Raw genomic sequence first — 22,921 nt, 5'->3', positions numbered from 1 at the left:
TTTGTAGTCTCTGTTCTTCTAAATGGGGACATCATTTACAAAATTGTCAACAATAACTGAAAACCATTAACAATTAACCCTGCATCCATTTTTATGTCAAGTCTCATGAAAATACATTTGCTTTCCTTGTGAGAGTTGCATGAAAGTGTTACTGTATTTCTCTATGTTTAGGAGTTTGATTTGAAGTGAAAATTAGTTAAGATAAGATTTTATTAATCCCACGATGGGGAAATTCAATTACTGTTGGCATTTAAAACAAAATATGACAGTTTATATATACATGTATACATGTAGAAATGTGTATACTTTACAGCCCAATTTACAGGGTAGTACAGAGTATGGGTTGGAATATTTCACATGGTCCTATTACAGTGGGGATAAATGACCTGCGGTACAGCCAACAATAGCAGCATCATGGGAGAACTTCTGCAGGTGGCTTGTATTTTAAACTTGAACAGCATATACTGTATATCTTAACCCCACTTAGCGAAAACAGGACCAAACAAAACATGTTAATTAGGCAGATTATGGCTGTTTCTGTCCTTTTAAACCTGTGTCGGTGTTTCTATGCAAAGCCAAACACACAAGAACAGCACAAGACTTTGCCTTGCATTAACATGACAGAGGTATTGATGGCATCCAAGTAAGAAAGTCACTGCAAAAATATCAAACCATTCATTAAAGCTCAAAATAATAAGTGTTTTTGTCGCTCAAAAGAAGTTGACTAACTCAAAACATTTAGTGAAGGAGCTACAAGGTCAGTGAACTTTACACTGTTCACTGCCACTACTCATGGACAATATTAGAGTTATTCCTCATTGCAGACCAGACTAAACATATTCATAAATCCAGTACCTTATATTAAATGGCATCCAAAATTTGAATTCCATTTTTTTAAAAACTATTAATGCAGCTGCAAGATAGCAGAGCGCGTTAACGCTGTGGGAAACTGGGCTGTCTTATTGGAGGTTTACACTCTGCGTGCTTTCTCTATTTCCCCACATTTCTGCTTATAAAGGCAGATATAGTCTCTCGCTGTCCTTACACTGTGAGGACTCATAATTGTATAGAGTTTAACAGCCTGTTTATTTTGACTTTGTTAGAAAAAAAGAGTCCTTACACATCCCTGCAGTGTGCCATGTGTTTATATTAATAAACATATAAAATACCTCAGAAGGCTGATTCAAACAAATGTAACACCAGATGTTAGGAATCATGGATTCATCCTCAGGACGACATCCAGTGCTGGCATAAATGTAATACCATCAAACATTTGGCAGAGAGACTCTTGACAGATAAACAATGTAAGGATGATGTTAGATCTGCGGCTGGTGCATGAATCAAAGTGACAAATGTGCAGGATTCATGTCATGAAAGACCTGAATCAATGAGCCAACATATGAAAAGGCATTAACTAACAACCAAGAAATGATCACTTCATCCTGTATGGCTGTCGACTTCATAAAGCAAATTCAGTATTATGTAGTAGCAGAATATGCACTTTAATAGGATTAGAGGATGTCACACACCAGTGACTGATGAGACATGACACATTGTACCACTAAGAGTTGTTGCCAGTTTGTCATTAAATGTTATTGTAGCTGATAGTGAAAGGGGCTTTGCTGTGCACTGCTTTTCACAGAAACTCTGGCACAAATACATAAAATCCTCTTTTTTCACCCCCTTTGTATGAGGGCAGCAACACAAATCTCAGACAGATTTGTCAAAAATGTTGACATTAAATTATTTGATCTTTTAATTTACACATAAAACAAAAATCAAACTTCCATGTCACACAAAATATAAGCTGTTAGTTAAGTGGCAGAGGAAATAAAACAGTCCTCCCCCAGACACTCCTTTTAAAATGAGCAATGAACAAAGGAAGTGCAAACAAAACTGAGGGTGAAATGAAAAAAAACACACTTCAAAAGCACACTAAACTAAAAACCAGAAAAGACAGAAAGTCAACTGAAGGTGTTGACTCTCTGGTGACCAACAAGAGAAGAACACCAAATCCAAACCTACCTTTATAACCTCCCAGCCAGGCTGATTGCTCTCAGCTGTGCAGAACAACACAGGTGCACACAATAGCTCCTGATTACCAAAGAAATGTGTGGCCTGGATTCAAGCACTGAGAGCGTCTCTCCAACTTGCAAGTAACTGCCAAAGAAAGGATTTTCGGGTGTATTATTGAGATTATTTGTGTATTTGTGTCATGTGTGGAAGCGTCACCTCTCTGTGACAGTGAAAAGAGCCTTGTTAAAATCACAACGCACAATGGCTGGAATGAATTTCCAATGAGTGTGTAATTACACTCCCAACTTTCTTAGCAGCTTGTGAAGATCTTAAATGTGTTTGGGTTGACAGAGACAGTGCTCTACACTACACTCATCAGTCACTTTATCGGGTACATCTGTTCCACTGCTTGTTAACACAAATATATAATCAGACACATGGCAGCAACTCAGTGCATTTTCACATCACATGGACGAGGAGACTCGGATCCATTTTTTTCCTGCTGCGTAGACACAGAAATCTGATCGTCAATTCTGATAGACTTGTTTCCGTGTGGATTTTTGCCATTACACATACACTTTGTGATGTCCACGAGTCGATTAGTGATAACAGTCAGTGAAGAGATGTTGAAATCGAGACATGTGAGGCAGTAACGTCATCCAAGCCAAACTGGAAACAATCAACCAAAATCAAGCAGTGTTAGGGTCCACATGACTCGTGTGCTGTTCCAGAGGAGAGCTGCGTTCACTTGAGAGTCGGATGCGAGACACTCGTAGTTGTAATCAAATCTGATCTGAATTGAAACAGAATTGAACTACAGTATGTGGCTAATAATGTGAATGTAGGTACCATGTAGACATGATCAGAACATCCCACTGAAGTTCAAATCAAGCATCAGAATAGGAACTTTGAACGTGGCATGGTTGTTGGGTATTTCGCTGATCTATTGGGATTTTCATACACAATCGTCTCTAGGGTTTACAGGGAATGGTAAGGAAAGGGTAAAAATATTCAGTGAGTGGCAGTTCTCTGTGTAACAATGCAATGTTGTCCTCGGGGACCCCTGTCCTGCATGTTTTTTGATGTTTCCCTGCTCCAACACACCTGATTCAATTGAGTGTTGTTGTTGTCAGGCTTTTGCAGAGCTTGATGACAAGCTGTCTATTTGAATCAGGTATGTTGGAGCAAGGACACATCTAAGATATGCAGGGCAGTGGATCCCAGAGGACCAGGATTGAGAAACACTGTGCTTGATGTCAGAGGAGAATGACCAGACTGGTTTGAAACAGGAACTCACAACAGTAACTCACGTTTACACCCAAGGTCTGCAGAAGAACCATCTCCAGACCAACAACACATCAAACCTTGAAGCAGATTAACCACAGCAGCACAGGCCACTGTATTAGGTGTCTTCTATGAGTTTATATAAGATTGCCAGGTGTGTAAACCTTCACGACATAAAAATAAACAAACAAAATGAGGGCAGAAACAGCGATGTGAGGCTAAACGTTGATGGGCTGCTTTAACCTTGAACAAATTGAAATTCCTCCCTGCTGTGTTCCACCTAGTTTCTCTCACAGAACATACAATCCTTTCAGATCACTGGGCTGTTCTCCAAACACTCTCCTGGGGCGCAAAACACGGCCACCTGCTGGTGATTCACACTAGTTGACACGGGGAGCATTTAGAGAGATAGATCTGCTGTAAGGCATGTGCTCCAGCAGCCTGTGTCCTCCCCCCGATCTCCTATAAGCCTTATCCACTGGGGAGCCCTGTTGCCTCCTCCAACAACTGGCTGTGAAACAGTGCTGTCAGGGGAAACAGCCCTATTTTTATTTTGTTCGGTTTAGTGGTGACATTTTTATGTGTGCAGCTATCATGGGTATTGCACCAAAAACTTTCTAATAGGCGTGGGGTTTCATATCAAATAGGTGAATGTTGCAACACACCTGCCTTGTTAGCCAATCATCTCACTGACATATTTTCCTCCCTAATTCCTCTTGCTCTGCTGTCATGCACATTATTCACCTGCCCATCGCCACCAAGTCTGCACAGTCTCATCTGATCCTTATTAATCTTTATTGTCCTCTAATGGGGACATTTGTCTTTACAGGCTAATTAAAAAACAACAACACATCGCATAAATCACATAAACAATAAAATCAATAGATGAAAGAAAAGGCACACAATAGAAATAATGAAGACCGTTTCAGTGTGAATGGTTTTCAGGAATTTAACTTGGCTTTGTTTTTCTTTGCTGTAGCAGGTAAATAGCGCCTTCCTGAGGGTGGTTTAATAAATTCGATAAAAATAGGACGAACAGGATCACACACAATTTGTCTGGCTTTTTATTTGACCTGTGTTTTATATAAACATCCCAGCCGCCTCTGCTCTCTCCCAGTAACCGTATTAATAATTCTGGACATTCTGTTTCTGTTCTTAGCCCTCAGGTGGCCATAGTGAAAGTTAAAACCGTGGCTTTTAACCTTATTGAAAGTTTAACACAAGTTAAATATTTTAAATCCTCCACCATTTCAACAGGCTGATCTTTGATCAGAACAGGTGAGGTCCTTATCTTTGACACCTCTCCCATTATGTTGAAGCACCAAAGACTCCCAGCACATTATTCTGTTCATTAATTCATTGTCAGCTCTGTTTCAACTTGTGTTCCAGTGGATGATGTGAGTCAAAGGACAATGACACGTGAGTCAAAATCCAGGAAGTGCAAAATGTTCACAGAGAACAACAGCTCGGTAAATAAACTAGAGCTGCAACTAAGGATTATTTTTTATAATCGATCAATCTGTTGATTATTTTCTTGATGAATTGTTTGGTCCATAAAATATCAGAAAAAAAAGGGTGTTCATCAAACCTGGAAATGATGATATTCTCAAATGTCTTCTTCTGTCCACAAACCAAAATTATTAACTTTTAATGATTTCTTTGTTATCCAGACCAAAGAAATTAAGAAAATACTCACATTTAAGAAGCTTAAACAATCAGAAATCTTGTTTAAATCATGAAAAAAGCTTCAAACCGATTAATCGATAGTTGTAAATTAATAATCGATGAATTGTTTCAGCTCTGAAATAAACATGACAAGAAAAATGCCAAAAACAACAGCTTGGCCTTTCTCGATAGGAACGACATCCTTCACATCACAGTTTACAGAGCTGACAACGTAGGTCAACAGGGGGAACACTAACACCTGAACACCTGAACCAGGCTCTCAAAATGAGTGGAGATCCCAACTGGACCTTTGTGAAAACTGCCACCAAGGCTAGGAGGAATAAATCAGTAAAGAAAGATGACATTTGTAAGTACATTGTTATTCCATGTGTGTCTGGTGTAAGGAGGATTTTCACCCAAAAGTCGGGTTGAAAATTCTAATCTTCAGCCAACTTTAAGTTTAATTATTCACATATTCTTATAACCACACCTGGTGTACAGTATTAACAACCATAATGTACAATAAGACACAAACTAGGCGCCGTTGTATCAGACCTGGCACGCTGCTCACCAGAATCTGTGATGATGCCTCACTGTTCAAGTGTCGGGCATTGTCTCAGTTCTGAGATCTGAGCTGTCTCCAATAAAATCGTTACAAATGAACTCATCTCTGACCTCCTCCACCATGTGCACTGTCCCTCCCTGACCTCGGTCTCCTCTCCATCACCCGCACCTGCAGGCAAACCTTTGGCAGCAGAGCTTTCAGTGTCGCTGCTCCTGCCCTCTGGAACACACTCCCTCTGGCTATTCGCCGGGCACCAACTCTGGAGTCTTTTAAATCACTGTTGAAGCAACACTTGCTCCTGCAGGTTTTTGCCACCTGATTGTTTTTTGTTCATGTTTTTGTTCTGGTTTGTCTCTTTTTTCCTTTCTTGTACAGCAACCTTGGGAAATCGAAGTTATTATCATTATTAATAATGAAGAATGTAAAATATATACATCTTAATAACAGGTTAATAATACATTTAAAATCATTACATAAGGGCTGATACAGTGAGTACTGATACACTACTCCACAGAGACTCTGCCTCCATCTGACATATGGTTTTAATGTCGGTGCAAAGCTGGAAATCAAAGACATGACAAACTGCATTTCTGTAAAGAGAAAATGTTTAAGTAATTATTTAGTGACAATCTACAAAAGAACAGCTCATTCCATTTATAGTACAAAGATAGTTAATTAAACAGACAGTGGGGCTTTTAGTTCCTCTTCTCACTGGGCTCTGTCTATTTTTAAAGACAAGTGTGTGGATAAAAAGGACTATTGTCTGTCTGCTGAGGACTGTCTCTTGTCTGGAAGCAGCACAGCTGTCAATCAGCACTTGTGTGACCCTGATTTAATGATGCTTACATCCTTTATATCACACTTAATCCTGAGCACTGCTCATCTCTTTGTGTGGCAGCTGCATATTAAGCTGCAATGACACAGGCACACCATGCTCTTAAACTGTACATGTGAGAATATCATATAATTTACTGATTTAGAGAAACATTGATTCATGGACTTCATTTCACTAATTTTTTGCGCAATCCTTGTCCTGGGGAGCCGATGTGTCTCTGCTCAAACACACCTGATTCAAATGAATGGGTCGCTATCAGGCGTCTGCAGAGCTTGATGACGAGGCGAGCATTTGAATCAGGTGTGTTGGAGCAGGGACTCAACTAAAACATGCAGGGCATTGGGTTCACAGGACTGGGATTGAGAAACACCACTCTAGGGTTTTACTATTGAAACAAATGCGCAAAATGCATACAGCTAAATGCCAGCTTTCCATGGAATGAATCAAATATTTCTGTGTTTTTTTCTTATTTATATGCTACTTAGCCCTATAGACGTGAGATGACACTCACACATCTTTTACACATACATGTCTCTCAGCCCAAGCCTTCCCCTGCTCGCAAATGAACAACTCATCAAAATTTTAAAAATGTGAAAATTAAGAAGGAACATAGAGTAAAAGTCTGTGAATTTGTTTTTTTTGTTGTTGTTGTTGTTGTTGAATATTTGATGAACAAAATCATGAGAGAGAAATCATGCCCTTAGAGTTCCTCCCCCTCTTTGTTCTCAATCATATGAAAACACAAGTACCACTCATTCTTCAGAGGATATTATTGAGCTCACTCTGGCACACAGTCTTGTTCCTCAGAAGCAATTTAATTGGGTTATTTGCATAACTACAGAAATGACTGGCTTGTAATACAAGAATAGCTAAGAGATATCATTGTGTAACTCCTTTTTTTCCTGTCACTTTCCTTTGACACTGGAGCATATTGTTCTGTCAACATGATAAGTCGTTTGTCAACACCCGTGGATGCATTTTCCAGCTGGAGTGTGATTACTTTACTGTTGCCCCAACTCGCGTGCACTCATAATTAAAAGGAGTGAAATCAATTGAGCACAGCTCACTGTTTTGACTTAATAATCAAAGAGCAAACACCCTAAATAAATAATGCTAACTGAATTCTCCTGCCAGTATTTCCTCCCGGCACCCTGCTGTTAATATTTGTCAAAAGAGCCAAACAAACCAAATGAAGCTGTGTTGTGGCAAAATTTGTCGTAAGGTGTCTGATGAAGAAATAAAGTTGGATCAAAGTTGATTGTTGTTGTTATTCTTTGCAAAGAGAGAGTCAAGATGTACAACTGCTCCGAGGCAAGTCAAAGATGGCTCTGAGGCACAAAAGGAATTGATGTTGACGTTGATGCAAATTGTCTCAAATGTCATAGTTTTTATTTTAAAAGCTAGAGTAATAGCTGCACAGCACAAGCTGCATGAGAACTGAGCTTTATGAATCTTGGAAGTGGTGCAAGTGTGGAATAAGAAGGCCTGATGAATCTACATTTACATTTCTAAAAGGGTCTTTAAAGCAGGGTTCCTCTTTAGGGACCCACTGCCCTGTATTTTTTAGATGTCGCCCTGCTCCAACACACCTGATTCTAATGGTCAGCTCATCAACAAGCACTGCACAAGCCTGATAACGATCCGTTCATTTGAATCAGGTGTGTTGGAGCAAGGAAATGTGAAAAACATGCAGGGCAGTGGATCCCTAAAGCGGAAGAATATGTATCCACCACACAAACACACACACACACTATGGTCAAATACTGGCATTTAAAATGAAATCATATTTTTATAACACCATTGCACGACAATCAAAGAAACAGAAAAGATATTTTACTGATTCACTATAATGATATAATGACAGTGTTCAGCTGAAATGCAGGATTATCAACAAGGATAACGTTTCATTCATCAATTTTAATTATCTTCCAAATCTGGCTATGCTTTAGAATTATTATTAAACATTATCAATTTTCACCACAGGATGGCAGTATAGTATAATGTTACAAAAAGGGTAACAGTCGACATCAGAACTGGGTTTAAGATATTCACTCTAACTTTGTCATAGTTCCAGGTAAGTGTTGGAGAAAATCAGTCTAAAAATAATTCTAATCAAGTTAATAATAATAATATTCTTATAAATGTACTGGGGTTTTTTTTATATCTTTATAAATGTAAACTGCTTTTGTATTGTTCCACTATGATGGTCTGCTCCAGATCTTCATTATTTTTGCTGAAGTATCAAGATAAAAAAAAAATCTCAAGAAACCCCACCACAACATAAGAAAGGGAGGATTACATGGATTTATAGGAGAAGGCGAGCTCTCAGGCTGTATGTCTGCCATTTGTCTGCTTATCTAAGCCAGACAGGAAGTAAGAAAAACAAAGTTATAACAAAGTAATGTGACTCAGTGCAGGCCCAAGCCTTCATGGAGCCCTTGATATTTATTGCAGCTCCCCTCCTCCTTCCACCTCTGACATGCCTGTGTGCAACTATTGTTCATACAAATGTAACACTATAAACTGCATTAATTATTATTGGTGTCATTTACACCATTCCAGTGTCATTCTTTGCTTTTTAACTGTACAGAGTAACAAACTAAACAAAAAGTGGCCAAGTATTAGTAGTAAAATAAATTACAGCGAGTATAGGTTACTTAATGTCAGTGACCTCTGTGAAAGAAATTCTAGAGTCATCAGTGTTGAGTAAATCATGTCTTTACTACATGCATGCAGGAGAGACTATGTCACCAAGACGGTCTATTATATGTTCGCTCTCCCTTTCTTCCAGCTTCACCATTTATACAGCAACATCTGAGTACCTTACAAAAACAAGAAAACATCAAAGTTACAACAAGAACAAACATAATACCCAATGTTTATGACCCCAGTAGATGTTATCAAAATGTTTTATGACCAATAGGGGTCAACCCTCATGTTGACCCCTTCCTACTTTATAATCCCCCCAGCATTTGTTCACAGCTTGACTATTGGTTAATTGTTATCTTAAACCACTACAGAAAACAGAAAGAAAGCTGGTTATATATTTGAATATTAGATATAATTTAAGTATTTTTTAGCTTTACTGCTAGTTATCCCCGCTTCTGTCAAGCAAGATAATTCACTGCAAGGAGACACACTTGCTTTCTTCAACAAATAAACTTTTATTTACCAATCACATATCAAAACGTCTTGATTGTGAGAAAAGCTGTTCGCTCTGGTGTAGACAATATTTTTGGTTTATTTATGTTTATATAGGCAGACACCTCATAACAACCCTTCTCATTGTTAGGCACTGCACCTTTAATACTGTGAACTCACAGATTTGATAATTAAAAGAAGCAGTGCCCACTCTCGAAAGGTTGTTGTTGTTACGTCCCTGACAGTCAGAACCTTTTTTAGCGGAACTCATATTGAGTGTTCCGGTTTCAGTAGGAACGTGGGACGCTCGTCCCTCGTTTATTTTGCGCTCGTGTGGAAAGCATGTTATGATAATGGTTGGACTTGTCAAGAGTCTGAAATGTACTCGTCATGTTAAACTATTATTCAGCGCAACTACACAGACAAACAGACAGATACACCGGTGTCTCTCCAGCAGCTGTAGGCCTCACGACTCTGTCCGCACATTTATATCAGAGAACACAGAGACAGCTGGAGAGCACAGTCTGACTCCTGAGCTCAAACTCAGACTCTTCACCCCAAACTGCAGGTTCTGGCGAGAAAGACCAGAGCTGTGGCCCTTCGATGACCCATACTGGGCCATATACTGGCCGGGAGGACAGGCACTGTCCAGGTAAGGTCAGATTCCCCACTAAGGGGACGTGGATGTTAATGCACATACTGTATACATGTAAATATGCAAGTCTTCAGTCACTTGACAGGTCAATGCCAGCCACACAACAATAACAGTAAGATTAAAGTGCAGAAAGTAAGAGACAATGTTCAACAGTGGCCAAGACACAACATTGTTGCTGCTTTGTATAATTTCTCATGGCAAACAAAACCATGATACAAAATTGCATTATAATACAGGGCATTAATATATGAAAACAAAAAGAAGAATAAGTAGTTGGGCTTTTTTGAATTTACAATATTGAAACCTGTTTTTAATGTAATACTAATTGATTCAGAAAGTCTTTAAAAACTGACTTTCATGAATGGAATACACCAAAAGAAACAAATTGTTATTTCCAAACTGTTTGTTTTCCATTAGAAGACCAACCTTAATGTTTCTAAATGTTTATTGTTCCACTTCCATCGCACCAGCCAGGTGCTCCTTCGTTGAGCATGTGACCTGACCTTCATAAAACTGACCATGGTCCTCCCCCGCAGGTTTCTCCTGGACAATCCTGAAGTGTGTCAAGATAAGAAAGTCCTGGATGTGGGAAGCGGCTGTGGAGCCTCAGCTATCGTTGCAAAACTATGTGGTGCAGCTCATGTTGTTGCCAATGACATCGACCCTGGTATGCATGAAGTTTTATAGTCTTTATTTTTTTACTGAACCTGACATTCTTGTTGTATCATATAGTATGTTTTATAAATATTAACCATTTGGTCACGATAGTAGGTTATTTACAGTGAAACATGTCAAATTGTCTTTAATTGGGATGACAGCATAAGCAGGTTAAGCACATAAGTCACCAGTTATATCACATTCTTGATATTATGCTTTCTAAAACTTCAAATAATTGAAATACCCAAAAATCTACAAAAAAAGAAAGGAAACAACACACTCCACAGTGACCCAGTGTTCTAGAGATAGACAGAACTGTAAACATGATCTGTGACAGAGAACCCCACTACAAGGCAGGACTTCAACATTTGGTCATAATACTTAATTACCTTGCTAAAGTGTTTAAGTCCTAAACTTTAAAGTTTTAAACAAACAACAGAAACCGGTCCAGAGAGGATGCTGTCAATGATGCCATCCACATCGCCCTCACAGGGCAAGGACACTTACGTGAGGATGCTCTTCATTGACCACAGCTCTGCGTTCAATATGGTCATTCCATACAAACTCTCTGTGCACCTGGACTGTCTGTCACTATTGCTCTGCAACAGGCCACAGTCAGACAGGTTAGGGAATAGGAATCAGCAATCATAACTGTGAGCACAGGGATAGGTGAGACTGAGGTGGAGAGGGTGAAAACCTTCATATTCCTGTCGTGGTGGGGTTTCTTGAGAAAATCAACTAGTTTTTTTTTTTATCTTGATACATCAGCTATTGTTGCAGAAAAAAAATAAAGAGTTATCCTTCAGATCAAAAAGCATTTTATTCTGAATTCACAATCAAACACCAAGGTGAGTGCACAGCATGACACTGTTACACTGACCAACCAACAGTCCACTGAGCATCACTGAGTCTCCCATGTTGTGGGAACTTTTGTGAGTGAGATGAAGCACGAGAACTGAGTCGGATGAATACAAGCAAGTTGATTTAATCTGAGTTGCAACCAGAGGAGCACAGTTTACAGAGTCGAAGAGTCTGCAAAGTGAACAACACTGAGCAGAGAGAAACAGGGCGTATATAAACATGTCTTCAGCAGTATGTGTACGTGATATAGAAGAACAGAAGGTTCATTAGATAGAGTAGTTGTCTGATATGATGCCAATAAGCTGTTGTGAAAAACTAGCAGATATCAGTAGAGAACAGGTAGTTTCTTGGGAGGACAGGGACCTTGAGATGAAACGGGAAGCTTATAATTGCCCTCTACACCTCGTGTGACCCAAGAAACATATATCCACTAAACCTTGTGTGACCTAAAGAAACGTCTGTGTGCATATAATATGCCATGACACCCACGAGTAGCTTTGGTCATAGTTTTGGGACTCCTCAGCTCTCTGAGCCTGACCTTTGGGTGACTGGCAAACTCGTGCAGGGACATCTTGATATTTTTGTTGGGTTACTTCCAAGAACATGCAGGTGTTAAATAGTAAAACACACACAAACATGTCCTCTAAATGAACTCTTTAGATGCTCTTATTTGTAGCAAACGAACATGAAATCTCTACTCTTCATTAATTCTTCCTTTAAAAAATAAAAAATGATTAATGCATGCCTGTCTGATTCTTTGTTGAATTGTTTTTTGTTGGTACTTGGGAGAACAGTGATGTAAGAAGGGGTTAGGGTTAACCCTATGTTTTGACTGTGTACATGAACTTGAATCATTAATCGTAGATGATCCCATGTTGCTCTCTTAAAAAAAAAAACGAGGTATTTTGTTGTTCGGATTGAGAGGCCCCTAGTGGCAGATATTACATACTGTGCATTGAATTATTAAATTAAAGATTAAACATGTTTCCTGTGTAAATTATATACATTTAGATGAATATCACACCTGCATGCACTCTTGTTTTTGTGTTGTGGTTAAAAACACACACACAACATTTTATTTGCTGAGGTGGGAAGAACGTACTAACTCTAGCATTTTGTGTGACAGTTGCTGCCATTGCAACCCACATGAACTGCGAGCTGAACGGTGTGGAGCCTCCCATTTGTGTGACTAACAACATGATTGGTTCAGAGCCAGAGAGATTTGACTTGATTCTCCTGGGTGACATGTTCTACGACGAGGCGCTTGCCACCAGCCTCCACGGCTGGTTGGATCGCTGCATCAAGACCCACGGCACCCGAGTCCTGGTCGGAGATCCTGGGAGAGCCCAGTTTGAGGGACACGACATCCGACGACTCCTGCATCAGCAAGCTCAGTTTGAGCTGCCTGAATCTGTCAGAGAGGAAAATTATGGTCTGACTTTCAGCTGTGTCTGGTCCTACAGTCCTGAACTCTGAACTCCTGCACCCACTTTCATCAATAAACTTATTATTTCTTTATTTAATTATCTGAACTTATCTGAATTTCATCCATGTAGTTTGACGCTCTTTAAGGGTCACTTTAATACACCGATGCTGTGTGGCATTCATCATGTTACAGAATCTTTATCCATAAACATACACTTAAACAGTATATATATATTAGATTATGTTTAGGTTGTGGATCTTCAGTTTTTTTCAAATAGGGGTCTACTCTGCTGTTGTAGCTTTTTTTATTTGAGGCGATGTTTGCATTATTTAAGCTCAACTTAACGTGGCAACATTATCTGAAAGACGAGTATTAGAGCCAACTATTTTTTAATGCTTTACCAGTATGACTTTAGTAGAAAACTTGTTCTCAAAAATATGGTCCATAACACTGACCTTTGATCAGATAGTTGATAAGGACAATTAATACCACAGGAGCCATAGCTGGATTTAAAACAGCTGAATCAGTGTGTGCTTTAATGTCTTGAGTACAAGAAAATGACAAGAAGACATTTTATCATTCATTATTATTATACTCTTCATGCAAAAATTGTCTGCTTACACCCCTTCCAACAGTGTAACACCAGATAACTCTCCAAAGAGAGTTAAAAGAGTCCTCTTTAAACACTCTACAAACAGTACAATAGAGAAGGGTCTTGTAAAAACATACACAGAGTTAACATTTAAAATGTACAAGCTGAGGAACATTAAAAAAAAAGACTACATTATACATAAAAATAAACATTTATTTAAAAAAAAAAACATATAAAAGACTAAGTATTATATAAAAATAAATAGGTAACAGGCTCATTCGTAGAAAATGTTCCCTTTGCGTAAATGTCAATAAATGAAAGTGCAAAGAGAAAATGCCATGTCATACAGGAGTGACTTAAAACAAAGGTGTGCACAAACTAAATTAGTTGAACACTGTTTGCACGTTATATATTGGTGGATGATTGTGTCTTCATGGATTAACGGTGAAACAACCTGAAGAGTGTCATCGTAGACAAAACAATAAAGTCGTCTTGTCTATGTACTTAGGCTGTCAATGATCCAATAACTCACATAGAAAAATCTATATCACATAGAGTGGCTGGATGCTGTGTTTATCGTACAGCTACAGGTCAACACGTTGAAACACACTGATACACACTGACCACTTGCTGTGTCTGTACTTCTCCACGTCCCTTTTTTTAAAACATGACGAGGGTCTCGGGATGCACATGCCATGGTCCTGAAGGAAAAAAGGTAGTAGTGTGTTAAAGGTGCAGAAGAAGAAGTAAACAGAGGGTTGACATTGCATCACCTACAATCTGGTTACAACAGATGCCTGTATGCCAATCCTGAAACAATGCTTGTCAAAGAAGCACAGATGCTTCCTGTGTTGACTAAATGGCACTGATGTCAAAACCTGTGCACCCAAGATGTATGATCGTGAGAATGTATAGAACGGGCTGACACAACTTGACAAGTTGGGGCCCCTAGAAAACAGGAGAAAGGGGCGACCCTCAAAAGTGGGGTTTAAGATAAGGATGCCAGAGAAATCTTTAAAAGTATAGACCTGCTCTTCTGCGGGCAGAATTGTTCAGAGCTTGGTCTGATGCCTGACTTGTAACCAAATAAAATCCCTTTGTTCCGTACGAGTCCTGTGTCAGAGGGGTTTCTTTCTACACCATCGACTCACCACCTATAGTCTGACTAAAAACAACTAGACGATGAGAAGAACTAACCCACTGACTCTAACTGAAAGGTATGACTATGACTGATTTGCAAAACAAAGATGAGTCACCAGTTGGTAACATGAATAATTATGAATAATTCATAATTCATTCGAAATTGGCATTTCACATTAGGATCTGGGCAAAGATGATCAGTGTCCATAATAAGACACCCTAAAAATCACATTTTTTATTTTAGTTAGTGGTTTTAAAAAAGTCACATTCAGCAGAACAACAATGATGAAAAAGAAGGGATTTCTTTTATTAGCTGAAAATAATTGATAAGAAAGCATATGGATCACAGTGGAGAGTCAAGTTGTATGAGAATAAGTTGGGGTGTTTTCTGTCACCAAGGCTTTGGGAATAGGTGAAGAACTTATTGAAAGCAGCTCAGTACTGAGGCAACATAATAGTCGTCTGTCTCATGACCTTAACATATTTCATTACAACCCAAACACAAACTGTCTCTGGTATGATTCACTGTTATCTTATCAGGCTCTGATTGGCATTCCTGGCAAAGAATGAACACAAAAGCTAGAGGCAACCTTGAATATAGCATCGTTTCATAGTGTCACAGGATTCCAGATAAACAGTTCTCCATTATTTATGTATTACCAAAGAGACCAAAGAAACACAAGAGTCATGTGGATCTGATTGGATTAATCAGTGTTGTCTTAACTAATTGTTAAAAATTAATGTCACAGACATTTGTTTACATTTAAAAGTTACTCTGAGTAGCCTAACTGCTTTCATCATTTCCAAACCCAGAGTTTTCAAAGTAAAAACACCTCAGTGTTTGGGGCTCTAAAACACTCTGTTAGTGTGAACAGCAGGCGTATGAATGTGTATGAATATAGCTTAACGCTGCTAAACCTCTATGCTTTACCTGATGTGTTAATTGTGGCGTCCTTTCTCCTATAGTGTTGGATTCATCCGTTGAACGAGTCGGGGTGACACACTGCAATTGCTTCGATTGTCATCACCACTTCTCTGTTGATCAGGTTGTTTGAGTGGAACCACATCCTCCTCCACAAGCTTGACTTTCTTAGCGAGACGTTGCCTCTTCTTTAGTCTTGGGCGGTGCTTGGTTTTTCTTTTAGAGGGCTCCTTGGTGTTGCAAATCACCTCGGATTGAGGATAAGAAGCAGGCGTCATTAATTTCAGTTTCCCATTGAGTCTCATTGTAATTGGTAGATAACTTCTCCTCCATGTATCATGAACCATTTGTTTTGCTGAATATTCAGGTGTAGCAACACTGGACTTGTGCCTCGAGGGTTTGCTGAGATTCACACTGAGCGTTTTGGGAGGCGAAACATTACTCGTTCCGCCGCCAAATGAAATGATTTCCAATTGACGTTTTGAGCCAAACAGCATCAGCTCAGCATTTTTGACATTTGAGTCTGAAGGTTCATCGGTAGCATCAGCAGAAACCTTCTTACATTCAACGTGTCTGAGGACAGGCTCGGAATCTCTGTGTGTCTTTGGTTTCTTTGGGAATGGATAAAAAAATTTATGACTGTGTTTTTTCTTTCTTTTTTTTCTAACTGCCACTTGTTCACTGAAGACCTTTTTGAATTCTTGGTTGCAACAGTCTGAATTTCTTGCCAGACCAACACCTGCTGATTCACAGAGTTCTTGTACACATGCTTCCTCAGGAACTGAAACCACACTGGCAGAGTGAGGATTGTAACTGGGAATTTCACTTTGACTGCTGGAGAGGTCTTCATCTCCAATGCTTGACCAGCCGTCATCGATGCCTTTTTCAGGCTTAGACTGAGGTTTCTCACCATCTCCAGTTAAGCGACTACAGAGATCGTCGGATAAAGCAGAACAACGCGATGTCGTGTTTTGATTGCAGCCGTTCTCCTCTGCCTTTTCCTGTGCTTCTCCTTTTCTGTCCAACTTGATCACACACAGGTTCGAGTCATCTTGAACCATCATCTCTTCTTTATTAGGGTTCTTTTCAGTACAAGCTTTACCGCTTAGCTTTTTCTTGCAGTTGCATTTCACAGGACTTTCTGACCCAATAATTGTTTCCATCCACCATTCAAGGCAGCAAAATGTTTCTATTGAGGAGACGTCCTTGTTTCCGTGATCTAATTCACTCCCAGTGACTTCTTCATTGTTAGGTAGCCGATCCTCCATAGAGCTTTCTGTGACTCTCTCTGGCTGACTGTCTATGTCCATACTTTGTGCACTTGCTTTATGTAGTTGCTCAAATATACTTTTGGCCTCCTCTGGGGGCAAAACTTTAATTTCAAATGAGTAATATGAGTCACTGGAATCAGTGCTGCCTTTCTCATCGAGACAGGTCGAAGTACTTTTCACAATGGAATCTGGATTTTCTTCACCTGAATCAGCAGGTACCAGCTCTGTTTGGAAAAGGTCTTTGTTGGGCATCTCAAACGAGTCTTCTCCAACCTTATCTGACTGGCTACATGTGTGCAGACGATCATATAAAGACGACGAGAAGCCAAACTCTTTATCAATGTCATCTAGCTGCTCATTGACATTCAACCATGATGATATATAAGGTGGTTCAGAATAAACTTCACCATCTTCGAGGACATAGTAATTTTGGAGTTGCTTTAAAGAGTTTTCTTTAAGCTGTGACAGTATGACCGTGTCTGATGTTAGATGTTTCTTGCAGAAATTTTCAACATAAGTCAAGTTAATCACGCTTGATATAATGTGATAGAATTGATTCCCTCGTTTCCAAAAGAGAGCCTTTAGTTTATCTCTCAGAGATGTGACATTTGAGTCTTGTAACTCCACCTGGGCTTTTCCAAGCTCCTGTATTAAGTTGGCTAATTTAGCAGCTGTCCACGGGGTTGTTTGGACTGAGGACAGGTCAGTAACACAGGCCTTTGGATCTGTTGACGTCTCACCTTTGTTTTTCTCCCAATTTTGTGTTTGTGGCACCTCAGAGGTTATCGACATTTGAGGCACTGATGGATTACACTGCTCTCCAGCCACTTGTTCCTGTGACATCTCTTGAGGCCCAGCTGAGTCTGACACAACAGACCCATCATTGGATGCTGCTGAATGCTGAATATCTGGCAACTTTTGATTTGAGCTTTGCAGGTGTCTATTGTATCCATTGAAATATTCAGCTTTTTTTGCGACAGCTGGTGAAATCACGTTTTCACCGTGAATCAATGACTTATCAGTTGCCGTGCTCTCATCCAGTTGCAAGTTATTGCCAACCTGGGGGCTTTCCTGTGACAGTGGCTGAACAACAGCAACAGCTCGCATGCTCACACAGCCAGGAGATGAATGAGTGGAGCCGTCATTTTGATTGTTCACTCCAGTTGATAAAGTCACAGCTCTATGTGGATGCAGCTGCATCGACTGAGATGCATCGCTTCCAAAATCTGCCTTTGAGATGATGTGATTTTGAGCTCCATTTTGACCCGTTTGTGTGACACGTGGTACAGCGCGTTTCTGAGGAACCGTGTTTTTCATGTGCTGTGCTGTTGACATATGCACATACTGTACAGGTGTTGTGGGATTTGAGTTACTACGTCCAGCAAAATTTAATGTCGTAGGTTGCACCATTTGTTTAGACATCATTTTGTCCTCACTGCGATACTGCCTCCCTGTCGGGGGTGAACTTGTAGGGTACGATTCATACAGATAATTCTCGATTCTTGCAATCGCGTTCTCATCATGGTAGTCATATCGCTTCTGTGGAGCACCTGCGGTCTCTTTTAAGTGTTGCGTGTTAGTTTCCTTCTGAACACTGTTGGGTACATAGCAGCGGGTGTAGGAGTTTGAATTGACAGAGTAGTTGGCCTCTCCTCCACGGTGAGGAGCAGAGTTGAGTTGATGAGAGACGTATTGCTGATTTTGCAGACTCACACTTGAATTACACAAAATGTGACGATTTGCCGCGGATCGTGTAGTGTAAGGCTGTGACAGAACCTCATTGTAAGAAGGGAGGACAGGAGAGAAACTTTGCTGTGTGACATTTCGTCTATAATTCTGGATATTACCAGTCTGTTGATGGTGCGCAGTGGGAGACACAAATGTTCGACTGCAAAACATCTGTTCACGTGACGGTGAGGTAGCTGTAGGGTAGGATTTAGATTGTGACGCATTTAAATTTTGATAAAATGGTTCCTGGACTCTTTGATATTGGACGCCAGATGATGCACTACCATGATGTGTCTGTACTGGATGTGTTGGTTGGTTGTAAGGGCCTTGCTTGGGTTGGAAACTCAAGTTGGTTGGAATGTCAGCTCTTGAATTCTGGGCAGGATTCTGAGGGGCACAAATGAATTTTTTAGAGAGTATAGTTTTTAAAAGGTGATTATTTTCTCTATATCTCGCTGAATTAGGAACTGCTGAGATTTGGAAACAGGACATCCAGAAATCTTCATCTTGAAGCGAGTTTGCTTTTTGAAATTCCATGTTAGTGATCCTGTATTTACACAGGTTATTTTCTGCTGGAAATGTCACAGTGTGACAGGCTGAGTGGTGACTTGTGAAGTTTGTAAAGATGGCCCAACTGTTAGGGGCTGTCCATTCATCAGCACCCTACAAAAAGAGAAAAGACAATGTTAACATAGTTATATAATATGAAGGCCATGAATTAATTATTTTTACAGAATATTTTGGGTTGATTAATTAACTTTGTGATGAGCAATAGTGAGATTGCTATTGAGAAGTGTTTTCAATACAGCAATGTGTGGAAACAGCTTGCTGTCGCCCCAGGTCATTCAAAAACCAGGCTAATTGTGCTGATTTGTTGTGGAGGAAAAAACCAACAAAGGTGAACAGAAACTTACATTTTTCTGTTTTCTTTGTTCATACCTTTTGTACATTTTCATTTAACCTTGTTTAGGTTTACCACATTGTATGAATAAATTATTTTCCTCCACCACATCTGGTGCAGGGACACTCAATAACCCAGTGCAATTACTTCAGACCTGTCATGAGATAAGGACAGCTCCCCCTCTGTCCTCCCACTCCTCTGTGTGTGCTCATTGTGTGAACTGTTGGGTTACTTTCTTTTCTTTACCTCACCAGGTTAAATGCCTTATAAGAGGATTGATTGGACTGTTAAGCACTTTGTGACACTTGTCAAATAAAGTACATGATGATTATTATTATTATCATTATTAGTATTATTATTATCATCATTATTATTAGTAGTAGTAGTATTATATTTAGATATCTAAATATACATGTATGATCTAAATATATTTAGATTTCTTTATTATGTGAAAATGTAATAAGTAATACGCCTCTGATTTTACAAATGTTCGCTAACCAGACTGTACATTCCTGTCTAACATACTGCATAATGTACTGAGAGGTTAAGACAGTTGGTCGGTACGGATGTTTAAATAGAAGGTTGTAAAATTTAGGAATGGAACTTAGAGATTTCCGGATGAGTGATGTGAAGTGCTGTATGTTTTGACCGATTAAAGCCGGCCAAAAGCATAAGCCAACTAAGCAGCTACATAAAAATCTTTTTAAAATATTAAAGAGAATTGCTAAACATCCTAATGTCAAAATACTGAGACTGACGTGACTCCTGAAAGAAAGAAAACACCAGAAGATTCCTTATGCCTGAGACAACCACTCAACCTGACCTAAACAGGGCCCCTGAAGAAACCGACGACCCCTGACCCCTAACTTCCCTAAATACATCCCCTCTATCTCACACACACCAGAGATGAAAAATATGAGTTTTTCAGCTGCTACATGTGCTATATCCTATATATAATAATTTCATCTAATGTAACTCATCAAGGACTCAAGAGCCTACTTCCAAAACTACCAACTACCAAAACCTTAATAATAGAAAACTCATCAACAAGGAAAATGTTTTTTTTTCATGCTAATGTCTTGATTTTTTTTTTAAAGCTCATTTTATTTTATGAATCCTTAATTTAGCCAGAAAGATCCCATTGAGATACAAGATATCTGCTCAAGATAGCAGCATAAATAGTCTCGTTCATGTAACGAGACTATTTCAGATATAAAACTCACAACAGGATATATAAAAGTAAAAAGGTGGTAGTTTAAAAAAAGAGAGCTATAATAAAGTTAAGTGCAGAGGTATACAGGCCATACCAACAAGATCTTTCATGATGGTCCAAAAAATGCCTTTATTTCACTTATCAATAAAAACAGTGCTCAACCATCTCCATCTCTCTTGATACAGTGGAGAGAGTTCCACTGCTGATGTGAGTGATGACGGATGCCAGGCAGCTCTGAATAAAATATGATGTGCATGGTGTAATGGGAAAATCATTTACACACACTGAGAACATTATAGCATTTCAGTTATACAGCTTAAACATGTCATGGTTGCTTTTCCAGTTGCTGCATAGTGTGCAAATTTTGCAGCTTGCACAACTTCTAGCTACCATATATACACCTATTGTTCACTCTCTTGTTTTTCAGTTCATAGAATCTGTGCACATGTACTTGTTCCAGGAAACCCACATGAGCGCTGCTTGTTGCCCTCACCCTTTCAAACCGCAAAATCCAAAATGTGTACTCAAATCAATATGTTATCTGAGTGCACCGCATCAGCTGTATATTACATTGTAAGTCGCTTTGGATAAAAAAATGACATGTAATGTAATATACATTACAAGTAATCCAATGTATATTACATTGCATGCATTTGAAGTAAGTAAGTGCTACTAGTAAGCCAAACTATAAAGTGCTAGTCATAAGTGCAATGTACAAGTAAGAGCTTTTTTTTCTCTTTTCTTTTTTTTTTTGTCGTTGCCTTAATCGAGGTAGAGTCGAAAGAGATGTATAAACTTTATGTAAGCTATTATTATTATTTTAAATGGTGATAAATTGTGTCAAATTAATTTCATCTTTCATCTTGAATTATCAACAGCGTCACACAACGAAATCCTCAACTTATTCATCGTGTACTGTTTCTTCACATAGTTTATCACACCAGAGACAATTCCCATAAGGTTGTTTTTCACTCAAAATCTTCAGAGATTCTTGAACTACAGTGTTAAGTTTTTCGCTTCTTCATACAGTGCATTCACACCTATGGTCAATTTAAAAGTGTCTAGGCAACCTAATCCCCAATCTGCATGTCTTTGAACCTCAGCATGGCAGGACGCGGCACGGTTAAGTTGCATCTCCACTACAAAACAAGTACCTACTCAATGTGGGGGAAGTCATCACTGCACGGCTGCGTGAAAACATGGGTTTTTCACACACGCAAATGACTAGTGACTTGTAAAGAGACTCCTGGTAGTTGTTGGAGATTAACGCACGTTTTTAGAATTGTTAAGTAGTTTTAACTGCTCCTACTCCTACTTGGCCATGAAAGAGTGTTAAACAACAGGCTGGTGCATATGGACTAGTTGAATGAGGACTTTTGCACAGATAGAATAGCATTATATGATGTTAGGTATGATACAACAGAAACTTCCGTGTAGGTTATATAAAATGTTGTTGTACAGTTTTTGAGAAATTGAAAGGTTATTTCTGCTCAAATATGAGCAGATATAGTATTGTTCATGCTGACTCTGACTATTATCATGCTGAGTTTTCATGCATTTGTAGTGTACCATTTTTGAGACAGTCTGTTTTTTTTGTTTTTTTTTATTTATAAAAGTGTTTAACATTATGTGCAATAACCATGTAAGCGTGCACTTAATGTGTTGGTGTGGTTCACATAGTATGCTCCTAGGATAACTTGCTTGACCACTGCATGCAAGTAGACAGAAAACTATTTTCATTTCTCCTCGGCTACTTACCGCGTCAAGATGAGCTCCTTCCTTGTATGGAGAATATGTAGTAAAAATGATTTCCTCTTCCTGCGTTAAATCCGTTTAGAGCTGATGTGAGAGAAGTAACTGTTGTTCTGCGAGGCATCACACCAGGCTGTCTTGCAACTCAATGCGCACAGAGTCGCCTCCTCCTGGCCCTGCCGCCCTGGTTGAAATTCCCCACTAGAACAACTCAAGTTCTCACAGTGACGTCATCGGGAGAAGGTACTGCATGACAATGAACGAACGAACCACTCAGTTGAGTGAGTCCTGAACTAA

At 39.3% G+C, this 22,921-nt stretch overlaps 2 protein-coding genes across 2 annotated transcripts; one reads left to right on the top strand and one right to left on the bottom strand.

Annotated features, from left to right (window-relative positions):
- Window positions 1-9,758: 9,758 nt before the first annotated feature.
- etfbkmt (electron transfer flavoprotein subunit beta lysine methyltransferase) lies at window positions 9,759-13,202 on the top strand. The gene is made up of 3 exons (XM_044035434.1): window positions 9,759-10,158; window positions 10,698-10,828; window positions 12,806-13,202. Exons 1-3 carry the CDS (start codon window positions 9,854-9,856, stop codon window positions 13,153-13,155), a joined length of 786 nt encoding a protein of 261 aa, XP_043891369.1. The 5' UTR covers window positions 9,759-9,853; the 3' UTR covers window positions 13,156-13,202.
- A 708-nt stretch (window positions 13,203-13,910) lies between these two features.
- On the bottom strand, window positions 13,911-22,904 carry si:ch211-106e7.2. Its single transcript, XM_044035277.1, has 3 exons — window positions 22,631-22,904; window positions 15,769-19,421; window positions 13,911-14,398 (listed from the first exon to the last, which is right to left on the bottom strand). Exon 2 carries the CDS (start codon window positions 19,293-19,295, stop codon window positions 15,798-15,800), a length of 3,498 nt encoding a protein of 1,165 aa, XP_043891212.1. The 5' UTR covers window positions 19,296-19,421; window positions 22,631-22,904; the 3' UTR covers window positions 13,911-14,398; window positions 15,769-15,797.
- Window positions 22,905-22,921: the final 17 nt, after the last annotated feature.

The sequence above is a fragment of the Solea senegalensis genome, linkage group LG10 (genome assembly GCF_019176455.1).
Source record: "Solea senegalensis isolate Sse05_10M linkage group LG10, IFAPA_SoseM_1, whole genome shotgun sequence".
Taxonomy (NCBI): Eukaryota; Metazoa; Chordata; class Actinopteri; order Pleuronectiformes; family Soleidae; genus Solea; species Solea senegalensis.
Note: the sequence above shows the minus strand (reverse complement) of the source record. Positions and strands in the feature narration are given on the sequence as shown.